The sequence below is a fragment of the Rhinoderma darwinii genome, chromosome 9 (assembly GCF_050947455.1).
Source record: "Rhinoderma darwinii isolate aRhiDar2 chromosome 9, aRhiDar2.hap1, whole genome shotgun sequence".
Classification (NCBI taxonomy): domain Eukaryota; kingdom Metazoa; phylum Chordata; class Amphibia; order Anura; family Rhinodermatidae; genus Rhinoderma; species Rhinoderma darwinii.
The window spans coordinates 69,280,070-69,293,414 of NC_134695.1; the positions used below are offsets into that span (position 1 = coordinate 69,280,070).

The 13,345-nt window shown below is 44.4% G+C and overlaps 1 protein-coding gene and 1 long non-coding RNA gene across 4 annotated transcripts in view; one reads left to right on the plus strand and one right to left on the minus strand.

Moving 5' to 3' along the window:
• The first annotated feature begins 3,957 nt into the window (after positions 1-3,957).
• LOC142660438 (uncharacterized) lies at positions 3,958-5,739 on the plus strand. Its single transcript, XR_012850485.1, has 3 exons — positions 3,958-4,158; positions 4,260-4,663; positions 5,600-5,739. It is a non-coding gene; the product is annotated as an uncharacterized LOC142660438 (long non-coding RNA).
• Positions 5,740-10,469: 4,730 nt separating this feature from the next.
• The window catches only part of ACCS (1-aminocyclopropane-1-carboxylate synthase homolog (inactive)), a 39,178-nt gene continuing 36,302 nt past the window's right edge, over positions 10,470-13,345 (minus strand). For all 3 annotated transcript variants that reach the window (XM_075838052.1, XM_075838051.1, XM_075838053.1), the window contains exon 15: positions 10,470-12,906. In XM_075838052.1, coding sequence (XP_075694167.1) covers positions 12,626-12,906 — 281 coding nt within the window. In that variant the 3' untranslated portion in view covers positions 10,470-12,625. The remainder of the gene's footprint in view (positions 12,907-13,345) is intronic.

Here is a 13,345-nt window from a genome sequence, read left to right on the forward strand (position 1 = left end):
AGTATGGCAATATGCGGGCACTGTATGTCTAAGTGGGCAACATATCCGGACACTATACAATATACCTATATGTGGGCCCCATTTTACTCTATGTGGACAAAGTATGTGTGCGCACTGTTTGGGACTTCATGACTCTATCTGGTAAAAGTTTGGCACCCCAGCAATTTAGTATGCCGTTTGTATCTGTAAAATGTATGCCACGAACCTGGGACTGTGTATACTATCCACACATTGTATACAGTAAGTGGGTGCCTTATGGCAATGTATGGACTGTTTATATGGACTCAACATGGCAATATAGCAGTATATTCATATATACTCATGGCCGTTACTAGGGAGGGCTTAAAGTTTAGAAACGTCCTTTTTCAGAGACTTGGGAGGTATGGTATCATATGTAATAGTCTTAGGTACATAGACTATTCTATAAGGAACTTCAGTAACATTATATGGCAGGGCAGGAAGAGCTGCGTGGTTCTCTGAGACTGTATCACGCATGATTGTGGATGATGGGGAGATACATCCATCACCCCACAACTGGAGGGATGAAGAAATCCAAATTTCCAACCATACACCATTGGGATAATGGATGAAGTTTAATTTTATTTCTAAGATACTTTCATATGTTGATTAATTTTCCCAAATACTGGGCAGATAAACTGACAGTGAGGCTGATGATGTCACAATGCTGCTTAGGGTGCCCTGTGGAATCTGATGATGTCATGCTGCTTTGTGATGTCACAGGGTTCTAAGCTTAGGGGCTCAGAAACCTCAATTTCATCACTTGTTCTTCACCTGTTGAAGAGTAAAGGCGACTAGTGATTACTTAGCGAATTACTGACTGATATTACTGATAATTGATATATATTGAAGTCATGGGACGAAAAAGGAAGATGAAGCGTGGTAAGGAGAATGAGAAGAGTAGTAAAAGGAGACGTATGGAGGAACCTCCATCCGAGAGCGGTGAAGTTCCTCAGAACATCGTACAGAAGGAACCTGCTCAGGAGAGAGAAGAGCCCTGCGTGACATCTGCCGGGCTTCCTGTGAAGGAAACTGAGAAAAAGGGGACAAAAAGAGGGAAGACCTCATCTAAGAACGAAGATGAGGCCCCAAATAAGAGGGGGAGAATGGTGGAAGGTGAGAGTAGAAAGGACGTCACCTCCAAACCTGTGGTGTCCAAGAGACCCAGAGAGGAAACGAATGAGAGCAAAGTCAACGAGGTCAATAAGAAAAGACCAAAAAAGAGCAGCAGTGCAGGCGAGGGGTCCAGCCCGACCACCAAACCTGAGGTGGAGCCTCAACCATCCATCTCCAAACATCTATCTGCTCAGAGGGGGAAGAAAAGATCTGGTGAGCAACACAGCGATAAAGAAGATCTAAAAAGACAGAAAACATCTGACACTGAGGCCACCAGCAGAAGAAGGCTTGAGGGTTGTGAACCCTCTTCTCAAGAAACACCAGGTAAGTCACCATAGAATGGAAATCTAGAGGGTTAGGTATAGAGCAGTGTATAAACTTTACTTGCCAACTCTCCTGGAAAGTATCTGAGACTCCCGGAAAACGGGGAGATCTCCTGGACTCCCAGAAGAGCAGCCAAATTTCCAGGGTGCCCCATGTCCTGATAAATTACCTTTCCTCGCTTCTGCAGTCCTCGAATCCTGGGCACTGCTGGAGACAAAGTCCTGATGAAGGTTGCAATTTATGTTTTTTATTTCTATAGAAGTCCATATGTTTTATACATTGATTTTGACAACATAAATCGGTTCCGTTGAAGTCTACACTTTATTATACTGGACGATTCTTGTGTCGTGATTGTCTAGAAATATTATAAGCATTTAGAGGAGACATTTCAGGTTTATTTGGAGGTAATAAATCTGATTTCTCTTTCAGGAGTCAGTGGGACCCAGACAGCCGCCCCCTCAGACATTGCGACCGACTCTCTGGCCCTGGAGAACTTCACCTTCCATCAGAAACTTGGAGAGGGCAGTTATGGAAAGGTAATGCTGGCGACACATACTGTCAGCGGACATCGTCTGGCAGTCAAGATGGTCAGAAAGAGAGAACTACTGGAGGCAAGAGACGCCATCCGCATAGAGAGAGAAATCTTGGAGATCACTGGAGGGAGCACATTCTTCACCCATGCCTATGGCACCTTCCAGACTGCGGTAAGAGGCTCCTCAGCTTCCATCCATGACCCATCCACATATCTCCCAGCTACCATGTTACAGAATGGGACACAATGGAGATGCTGTTTACTGATCCTGTTCTCTGCTATCACACAGGACTTTGCCTTCTATGTCATGGAATACCTGAGCGGTGGAGACCTGAACGAATTTATAAATGACAGAGCCCCACTTGACATCCATACTACCAGGTAAGACGATGATGAGGTGCGGTATTGTGTGTAGGTGATTATCCCACTATTAGTCCTTATAGATGAGAGTATTACATGATCCTTCCTCTATAGTGATGGTGGTCGTACAGTCTCCATATACAATGTATACCTGCCCCCCCCCCTGACTATAACGTCTCCTCACAGTCCGCATGTCTTCAGGGTTTACACTCTTTCCTTTCTTCATCCTCAGGTTCCTTGCAGCAGAAATCCTAAGTGGTCTGCAGTTTCTCCACAGCAAGGGGATTATTCACCGGTAAGAAATCATTGACTGTTTCTCCTTAGTGTTTAGTGGTGGTCTCTGTGCAGCCTCCCCCACAGCAATCTAAGCACCAGGGCTGATCCATGTCTGACCCACAGAGCTGACACTCTCTCTTCACAGGGATATTAAACCAGACAACATCCTCCTGGATAGCGATGGACACGCCAAGATTGCGGATTTCGGCCTCGGTGCTACGAACGTCATTGGCTTTCAGAAGATCTGGGAGTTTGCCGGTACTCTGGGCTACATGGCCCCTGAGGTGAGCGCAGACTACGTGTCCACTGACTTCTCCTCTCTCCTCTATCAGAGCCCCCTATAGTTACACTAATCCTCCTCCAACTGCGGAGCATTCTTGACCTCGCTCACGGTCATGGAGTTAGTGGCATCGCAGACCCGTCAGAACATTCCTCTGATCCTTCTAATCTGATATTTCCACAGATCCTTCGTAAACAATATTACAACTCCACAGTCGACCTGTTCTCTTTCGGGGTAGTATTTTATCAAATGGCCACAGGGTCCTACCCGTTTTATGCCGGCCAAGAGTCTCTGAAGATCAAGAGGTCGGTGATCTATGACAAACCTCATTATCCCAAGAACATCGATGCTAACATCCGGGACATGATTGATAGAGTGAGTATATACAGACTTATAGCTGGGGGGCAGGGAGATCATACACGGAGCGGACATGATACGCCGTATATTACAGGGGAACTCCACCAAAAACCATCTCCTGACCAGTGATAAACTCCGTCATGTGTGTTCACAGTCATAGACCTCTTGTTTTCTGCTTCTCTCAGTCAATAATGTCCTGGTTATTATTTATTCACAGCTCTTGTGTAAGTCCCCCAAGATGAGACAGGTCGTGTGCGGCAACTTAAAGAGACATCCGTTCTTCTGGCCCATTAACTGGGTGGAATTAGAGGCGGGAAGATCACGTCCGCCATTTCAAATGTCACCTGTAAGTACACAGCAGTCATACCGTCATGTTACCCTTGTCTTTACAGTCTCCCCCTAGTGGTAAATAGATTGAATTACAGCGTATAAGATTCAAATTCTGCAACGGATGACTAATTTGAATTAATTGGTTAATAAATAGTTTGATTGCTTGATTGATTATAAGTGATTTTTATGTTTCCTATTTCTAGGCCCCAGTTATGGTCACCAGTGAACGTATTGAATTCCACCAGGTGATGTCCAGCACTGAAGCTCGAAAACCTCCAATAACAACAGAGGATGAGAAGTTGTTCTGCGGCTTCTCTTATGTCAGCGACAAGTGGAAGAGCCTTCAGAAGCCGCCATAAAAAAACAGCAAGGCCAATACATATCCCCTCCCTGGACCATCACACCTTCCCTAAGACCATCTGAAGATCCATCAGCTCAGCCAGACACCTCCTGTATCACCACCACAAATAACATCAGAAATGCTTCTCCCCAAAATGTCATCGTCTCCCCAGAACCATCATCTGTTTCCCCAGAACATCCAGCGATTCCATCCTCCGACTCTCAGGTATTTACCACATTTCCAGCATCACCAGATTATTACCTCAAACCTTCACCCATGACATTGTCTGATTATTCCATGCTAAATATATGTCCTCCACATTTCAGTAACATCGTCATCTACTTCCTTCTCCAAGACCATCAGCTCCGCTCCTTGTGCCAGGATTTTACCATCGCTCTCTTGTTCCTGGAGTCCTACCATCCACTCTATAGGATCCATGTCAGAGAGCATTGCCGCCTGCACCCCCTACTGCTGCCCCATAATCCATCCGGCTGGCAGGTCTATGGGAGATGTGGGAACGGCGTACTCTGTGGACGCTCCAGGTGATATTTATACCTTATTACATCACAGATTTCACCCCCAATGGGGGCCAAACAGCCGACATCTTACACCCCCTCCTCATACTGTCCCTTATCTGCTGTATTACAGATCTCTATGTCTGGAGACAAGTGCCCAGAGCTTCTTATATAACACCAGGACTTCTTCACAGTCCCGTCCTGTTCCTCATCAGGTAAGTGTTGTCCTCTTGTGGGCAGATACTGAACCTCAATATAAGACATTGTAAGGCCCCATGCACACGAACGTAAAAACACCCATAATTACGGGCCCATAGACTTCTATTGGCCACAGGTAACTCCCCGTTTGCTTACAGGAAGGTGCCCGTGCAGTTGAAAAATATGAAAAATGTCAGATTTCAGGCTGTAATAACGGCACGGGCAGGCCCATAAAAGACTATGGGGCTCCTGTAATTATGTGTGGCTACGTGTGTGCACCCGTAATTATGGGAGCGTTGCTAGGCGACGTCAGGGGATATTCACTGTCCAGGGTTCGGAAAGAGTTAACGGATCGGCAGTAACTCTTTAAGCACCCGGGACAGTGACTACCGCTGGAGTGAATAGTATTAAAAATTAACTTACCCAGAACTCCCTGCTTCTTCCTCCAGTCCGGCCTCCCGGGATGCCGTTTCATCTCATGTGACTGCTGCAGCCAATCACAGGCCAATCACAGGCAGCAGCGGTCACATGGACTGCCGCATCAGCCAGGGAGGTCGGACTGGATGTCAAAAGAGGGATGCGTCACCAAGACCACGGCCGGGGTACGTATGAATTTCTTTTACTTTCAATCGCCGCGGAAACACTGCCCGAAAGGGCTGCCCCTTCTCTCTATCCAGCACTGATAGAGAGAAGGGGCTGCCGATTAGTGCAGAGAAAACGGATCCGTAAATACCGGTGGAATACTGGTGACAAAGGACCTGTATTTACGCCAGTATTTACGGGAGGAAAAAAATATGTTCGTGTGCATGGGGCCTAAGAGCGGATTTATTCCTGGTTCATCGCCCTCCTCGTCCTCTCTATATAAAGCGTTGCTATAACCTCCTCACGTGTCTTTATCTTCTGTCTAATACACAAATTCTTCTGCTCTATAACTAAACCTGTTTTTATTGCAGGACAACATGGCGGCTGAGGAGAGAGCGGGAGAGACTGAAATAAACCATCAATAGCGGAGCTGACACTGATCAGTGACCGGCACGGACCTCTCCTATAACATCAGACAGCGCGCCAATATCTATAACAACGAACGTCATCAATAAACTGGTCTCTCCAAATTGGTTGTGTCCCATGGTTTCCATTCAGATGTCGCACATCTTCACACACCTTATTAGACTGTTCACATACTGCTCCCTCATGAGTCCAGTGGGCGGTCCTACTCAAAGATTGACTGCTCTGTCTGTATGCACAATCTCACAGGGAAGGCTGTCAATCATTGAGTAAGGACCGCCCACTGGACTCATCAGGCATGAATTTAACTCAAGAATTTAGCCTCAAAAGCCTGCTTAGCTTTTCCTGCTCTATAACATGGTTAGGGACTGATTACTTGGACACTCAGTGTTCTCAAAAACGGGGGTGCTGGGTAGCGGAGTCACGCTGGAGTAAATTATATTGGACAAATGGAAACAAATTAATAAAATGGGTATTTCAGAATAAGATGGAGTAAGAAGTTTTTAGGTCTAAAATTCTGTGCTGAATAATTTGTTAATATATCTTAACCCCTTCCCGCTCCTGGACGTACTATTAGGTCATGGTAGCTGTATGACCTAATAGTACATCACTGGAGTAACGGCCATTTCGGCCGTCTTCCCGACATGCAGGAGCTGTGACAGGTGCTGTCTCGTACAGCAGTTGCCGCAGTTCCTACAGCTGGGACCGATCACTGTGTCCCCGCTGATTAAACCCCTTAAAAGCCGCGTTCAATAGCGATCGCGGCTTTTTAGGGGTTAAACCACCGTCGACGGCCCGCTACGCGATAGCGGGCGGCGATGGTGGCTATGGCAACCGGACGCATAACAATGGCGTCCGGCTATGCCATCGATGGAAGCCTAGTGGGTCCTGACAAAGTCAGGACCCACTATGCTTGCTGTCAGTGAGTAGCTGACAGCTCTAATACACTGCACTGCGCATGTAGTGCAGTGTATTAGAATAGCGACCAGGGCCTCCTGCCCTCATGTTCCCTAGTGGGACAAAGTAAAAAAAGGAAAAAAAAAAGGAAAAAAAAAAGTTATGTAAAAATAAGAAAATAAAAGTTTTAAAAGTAATAAAAGTAAAAATCCCCCTTTTCCTTTATCAGTCCTTTATTAATAAAAATAAACAAATAAACAAATAAACTATACATAATTGGTATCGCCGCGTCCGTAACGGCCTGAACTACAAAATTATTTTGTTATTTATCCCGCGTGGTGAACGCCATATAAGAAAAAAACAATAAACCAGAATTACTATTTTTTTGTCACTTCACCTCCCAAAAAATGAAATAAAAAGAGATCAAAAAGTCGCACGTACCTAAAAATGGTCCTGATCGAAACTACAGTTCGTTACGCAAAAAACAAGTCCTCGCACGGCTTTATTGATGGAAAAATAAAAGAGTTCTGGCTCTTAGAATAAGGGAACACAAAAAGAAAATGTATTTTATTGTGCAAACGCCATAAGACATAAAAAAAAACTATAAACATCTGGTATCGCCGTAATCGTATCGCCCCGCAGAATAAAGTGAATATGTCATTTATAGCGCACGGTGAACGCTGTAAAAAAAAAAATACTATAAAAAAACAAGAGTAGAATTGCTGTTTTTTAGTCACCACGCCACTTAAAAATAGAATAAAAACAGATCAAAAAGCCGCATGCACCCCAAGAAAACTACAATGTATTCCTCAAGGGGTCTAGTTTCCAAAATAGGGTCACTTTTGGGGGGGGGGGGGTTTCCACTGTTTTGGCACCACAAGACCTCTTCAAACCGGACATGGTGCCTAATAAAAAGGAGGCCTCATAATCCACTAGGTGCTCCTTTGTTTCGGAGGCCGGTGCTTCAGTCCATTACCGCACTAGGGCCACATGTGGGATATTTCTCAAAACTGCAGAATCAGGGCAATAAGTATTGAGTTGCGTTTCTCTCGGAAAAACCTTCTGTTTTACAGGAAAAAATGGAATAAAAAGAATTTTCTGACAAAAAAAAAAGAAATATGTCAATTTCACCTCTACTTTGCTCTAAATTTCTGTGAAACACCTAAAGGGTTCATAAACTATCTAAATGCTGTTGTGAATACTTTGAGGGGCCTAGTTTCTAAAATGGGGTGTTTGATAGGGGTTTCTAATATATGGGCCCCTCAAAGCAACTTCAGAACTGAACTGGAACCTAAAAATAAATAAATGAGGCAATACTTCGCTTCTTACATTATACTGATAATGAGCCGTGCCCACCCCGAGATGGCCCCAGTTTTGACCGCTTGTATAAACGGAGACCCCTATTAGACCGTTTCAGTGCCCGGTTTTCCCAGCATTCACCCCCGAGAAGTGTATTTCTATTGATGAGTCCCTGGTACATTTTAAAGGGAAGGCTCAATTCTGCCAGTACCTGCCGGGTAAGAGGGCTTGCAAGGTATGGCGTGAAGATGTATAAGCTGTGAGAGTGCATCAGGGTATACCTACAGATTTAGGACATATGAAGGGAAGGACAGCAGTATTCAGCCCCCAGAATGCCCCCCCTTACTGGGAGTTAATGCAAAAATTGTGTGGGATTTGGTGCACCCACTGCTGGACCAGGGTCACCACCTCTACCTGGATAATTTTTATACCGGCGTCCCGCTCTTCAACTGCCTCGCTCCCAGAAGTCCTGCGGCATGCGGCACTGCTAGAAGAAATCTGAGAGGCCTCCCTAAGACTCTGCGGGGCAAACACTCAGAAGGGGTGAGAGCAGGGCACAATCCAGCAGCAACATATTGTGTGTCAAGTACAAGACAAGAGAAATGCCCCACCAGTACCCACGTACCAGTACGAGGTACCAGTACAGAGACCCCCAAACCAGACTGCATCCTGGACTACAATAGGTACATGGGAGGGGTGGACTTGGTGCTTCTTTGCTTCTGGGGCTTGTGTTTTATTCCACAAGCGCAGTAGAGCCACATGTGGGACATTTCTAAAAACTGCAGAATCTGGACAATACATATTTAGTAGTGTTTCTCTGGTAAAAGATTCTGTGTTACAGAAAAGAAAAATGGAATAAAATTTAAATTCAGCAAGAAAAATGAAATTTGCAAACTTCAACTTCACCTCAACTTCATTCCTGTGAAATGCCTAAAGGGTTAAAAAAAACTTTCTAAATGCTGTTTTGAATACTTTGAGGGGTCTAGCTTTTAAAATTGGGTGTTTTATGGGGGTGTCTAATACATAGGCCCCTCAAAGCCACTTCAGAACTCAAGAGGTACCTTAAAAAAAAGGGTTTTTTTTCTTAAAAATATGAGAAATTGCTGTTTATGTTCTAAGCCTTGTAACGTCCAAGAAAAATAAAAGAATGTTCAAAAAACGATGCCAATCTGAAGTAGACATATGGGAAATGTGAACTAGTAACTATTTTGGGTGGTATAACCGTCTGTTTTACAAGCAGATACGTTTAAAGAGGCTCTGTCACCAGATTCTCAAATCCCTATCTCCTATTGCATGTGATCGGCGCTGCAATGTAGAGAACAGTAAAGGTTTTTTTTTTTGGGAAAAACTTTCATTTTTGGCCAAGTTATGAGCTATTTTATATATATGCAAATGAGGTTTGAAATGGACAACTGGGCGTGTTTTTTTTCGTATGTCCAACTGGGCGTGTATTGTGTTTTTAACTGGGCGTGTTTACGTGTATGACGCTGACCAATCAGTGACCAGTCAGCGTCATACACTCCTCTCCATTCATTTACACAGCAGCGATGTGCAGCCACATACACAGAGATTAACGTTAATCAAGTGTCCTGATAATGAATACACATGAAATCCAGCCTGGACGGGATGTGATTTCAAAATCCTGACACTTCTGAATCTTTTCTGTGAGATTCCAGCAAACCACACGTAATCTCGCGAGATTACAAGGTAAACGAGATTTAGTTTCCCTTGCTAGAAATCTCACAGAAAAGATTCAGAAGTGTCAGGATTGTGAATACACATGACGTCCTGGCTGGAGGTCATGTATATTCATTATCAGGACACTTGTGTATGTGGCTGCACATCGTTCTAGTAAGAACGTGATGCTGCTGTGTAAATGAATGGAGAGGAGTGCATGATGCTGATTGGTCACTGATTCGTCAGCATCATACACTTCTATTCACAACGCCCAGTTAGTAAAACAAGTAAACACGCCCAGTTGGACATACGAAAAAAAACATGTATGTAAAATAGCTCATAAAATAGCTTAAAAAAAAAACAAAAACGTTACTGTTCTCTACATTGCAGCGCCGATCACATGCAATAGGAGATAGGGATTTGAGAATCTGGTGACAGAGCCTCTTTAAATTCAGAAAAATTCAATTTTTTTCAACATTTTCTCTAAATTTTGCAGTTTTTTACAAATAAACACTGAATATATTGACCAAATTTTACCACTAACATAAAGCCCAATGTGTCACGAGAAAACAATCTCAGAATCGCTTGGGTAGGTTTAAGCATTCCGACGTTATTACCACATAAAGTGAAATGTGTCAGATTTAAAAAATGGGCTCCGAGCCTTAAGGCCAAAACAAGGCTGCGTCCTTAAGGGGTTAAGGAATAGCAGTCGAGCTGCAGTATTCAAGTGAATAGGTGCAGAGCTGCAGTTCTGCCGCACGGGCGCTATGCAACCATTTCCGGCCCCGTACATTGTATACTGTGCAATGACATCCGGTGGATAGGTCATCGATGAGTTGTTTGGTAGCGGACACCCCCTTTAAGCTTTATTTCCATAATACTCCTTTAAATAATGGGGCGTTTTGCAGACCGCTTTAACAACAGACTCATAACTACTAGAAGAAGCACCATAACAAGAATATATATTTTTCCAGTAAATTCTTAAAACGGACAATGCAGATAAAAAAAATTAAAGTAAAACTACAGGGTCACAGTGTTAAAGTGACAGAGAAGGAAAAACAAAGTGTTATGGTGTATGGGACGATTTCATCTGATAGTCTGTACGCAAATATAAGGAAACATTACTGCATGATATATGGAACATACAAAATAATGTGTTCAGAATGTGATAAAGTTTCTGCAAGTTCAGTTCATTTACGTTACATAGAAGTCGGGAAATTGACAGAACTGCACGATATCCGTGTCACAGATGGAAAAACACACAGGATTTTATGGAGCAGATACAAGTCACCGGTAAAGAGGTGTCTGTAGTAACGTCACAATTTTATCCGTCCGGTACTGCAACCTAAATAAACGATTAAAAAATCCAGCAGGTTGTCTTGCTTAGTAACATTGACAAATCTCCGGCGTGATGCGCGGGGTGTAAAGATCCAAATCACAGCTTAAAGGGGCTTTCCAGAAAGACACATTAATGGGCTATAGTTAGGATGGGCCCCCAATGTGTGATAGGTGAGGGTCGTCGATCAGCAGGACGAAGGGGCCGCGGGGCTTCGCTGCACTGCCGTAGATGAATTACCGTGCCTGGAAAAACATTGAAGGCGTCACAGTCCAGATATTCTACTGAGGGTCCCAGGGGTAGGACCTCCACTGATGACAAATTGATGGCCTATCAATGTGCATTGCTGGAAAATCGAGTGGCTCCGACCAATTTTGCCTCAGGGTGAAGACATTAGTAATCGGAGAAAAACTTGTTGCTAGGGACTTGCTGCTGACAACTCCATAGTTAAGATTGTGGTTCCTAGGCAGTAAATCCCGATCTATAAGGACTTCGCTGTTCATGTCAAAGCCGGATTGTCGCTGTGCTGGCAGAAGAGAAGCAACTTGTCAGCAGTCTCATCATTCTTCATGTCCTCAAGAGTCGTTCCAAAAAGAAAACTTGATCCTTGAAGGAATTTTAATGGACATGTTGGTAGCAAATTTGAGCTGAAGATCTCAGGGAGACTCGTGGTCCAAGCCCTAAGCGTTGAATGGGATCGAGGCCTATTCTCTCTATGGTGGACAGACACTAATTTATAGTTGATGTTTATAGCACCAGTTAACATTGAACACGTCAAAAGACGGTCAACTTCAACATCACAACCTCAAATGTGCAGATGAACATCGTCTGCAATGTAAATCAATCATATTTACACTTCTTCCCCATAACCGAGATCTTCCATACACTTCATTTATTCATTCGCTGCTTTTCTTAAACTCCTCCCTAGGCTCCGGGATACCCTAAGAATTGGTGACCAATTTTGAATCCTCAACAAAACTATATAAAGGAACAAAAAGATACCCGTCACTCTGGAATTGCTGCCATTTTAATTCATGATACTATTGTGACGGCTTTACAAGCAGCAGATTGACACTGTGCACTACGGCTAAGTCTGTGATCAGTATATAACTGGTTTAGACAGTGGTCGGCTTCTCGTAAGCAAGTTTGTAACTGACAAATGCATCTTACGTTACCCACACTGAACCTCGATGTGACATATCTGATATACTCCGATATACAGGACCGAGTCTCACTTTTTTGGAAACATAAAACACATATTTAGGTCTTTTCTGCTACAATGGTACGGCCGAGAAACCTCAAAAATGTCCCTCATGATTCTAATGATCTTATCCTGACCTGATGAAGTCTAAGAAGAACCAAACAGACTGAACGCAGGTGCATATCCTGCTTAGCACAAGTCGGGGTCATACCAGAAAAAAATAAGACATCAAAATGTGCAAAACATTCCGTATTTCATAAAAGTGCTACTGAGTCTTTTTGGTGACAATTCCAGTTATTTGGTCCCTTTGATAAATCGGAGGCCCCGTAACCTATGCAGGATTATTGTACTGCTGTGTCGGTATTGCCCATCATTCTATAGTACGTCAGCCATAGTTTGGAAGCAGCTACTGGAGCGGAGCCATTGTGTCATGGTTTTTTCGTACACTGGTTCCCTCCCAAAATGCACCATATAAGATGAAAGCTCCAACGCAGTCCATACTGACAGGGACTTTGTGCTCTTGTGAATATGAGTCAAGGAGACGGCCCCCCGACCCCATCCCCCTCATTGCTTCCCAACATATTTGCTGAACACTTGAAAAACTTCCGGGTTCTGCTGAGCGAAGTTATCGGCCGTGTTACGCTGCAGCCAGTCGGACGAACGCATCTGATTCTGGAGCTGAACAATGAGATCGCTCAGGTTGGAACTTGAAGGTTCGTGGTGACTGGACACGTAGATGACCTCGTCCGTGCTGTCCGCTTTACCTCCTTCTTCCACGCCGTGCTGCTCATCCATCTGCAGCTCCTTCTCCCTCCTTTCCAGCACCTTGCGGATCCGCTGCATCCCTGAGAAGGGGAAAGAATGATCTTGGATTTTTAGAGAGAGTCATAAGCGGGCGAGGGCCCCACTCCCTACTGAGAGCTCCAACAAATCTTTGTTAAATTGTCATTTTGTACCACAACTTTATAGCGGTTGGAGCCCCACTTTTCGCACATTGAGTTCCAAATATTTCATAAATGTCCAATAGATGCGGGCCCCACCTCTGGGACCCGTATCGATCTTTGGAAAGGGACCCTCTGGCCCCCGTTCCTACCTTCTGCCATGGACGTTGGGCTCTGGCTACGGTTTCCTGAAACAGCCAAGCGCATTTTGCTACGCTGTTTCTGGAGCTGGAAACCACATTCACTTCTATGGGAGTTACGGAAACAGCTGGAAAACCCGGCCACCTCGTAACTCAGTGGCCGGAGCCCAGCGACAGAAAGTAGAACGGGGGTCAGGGATGGG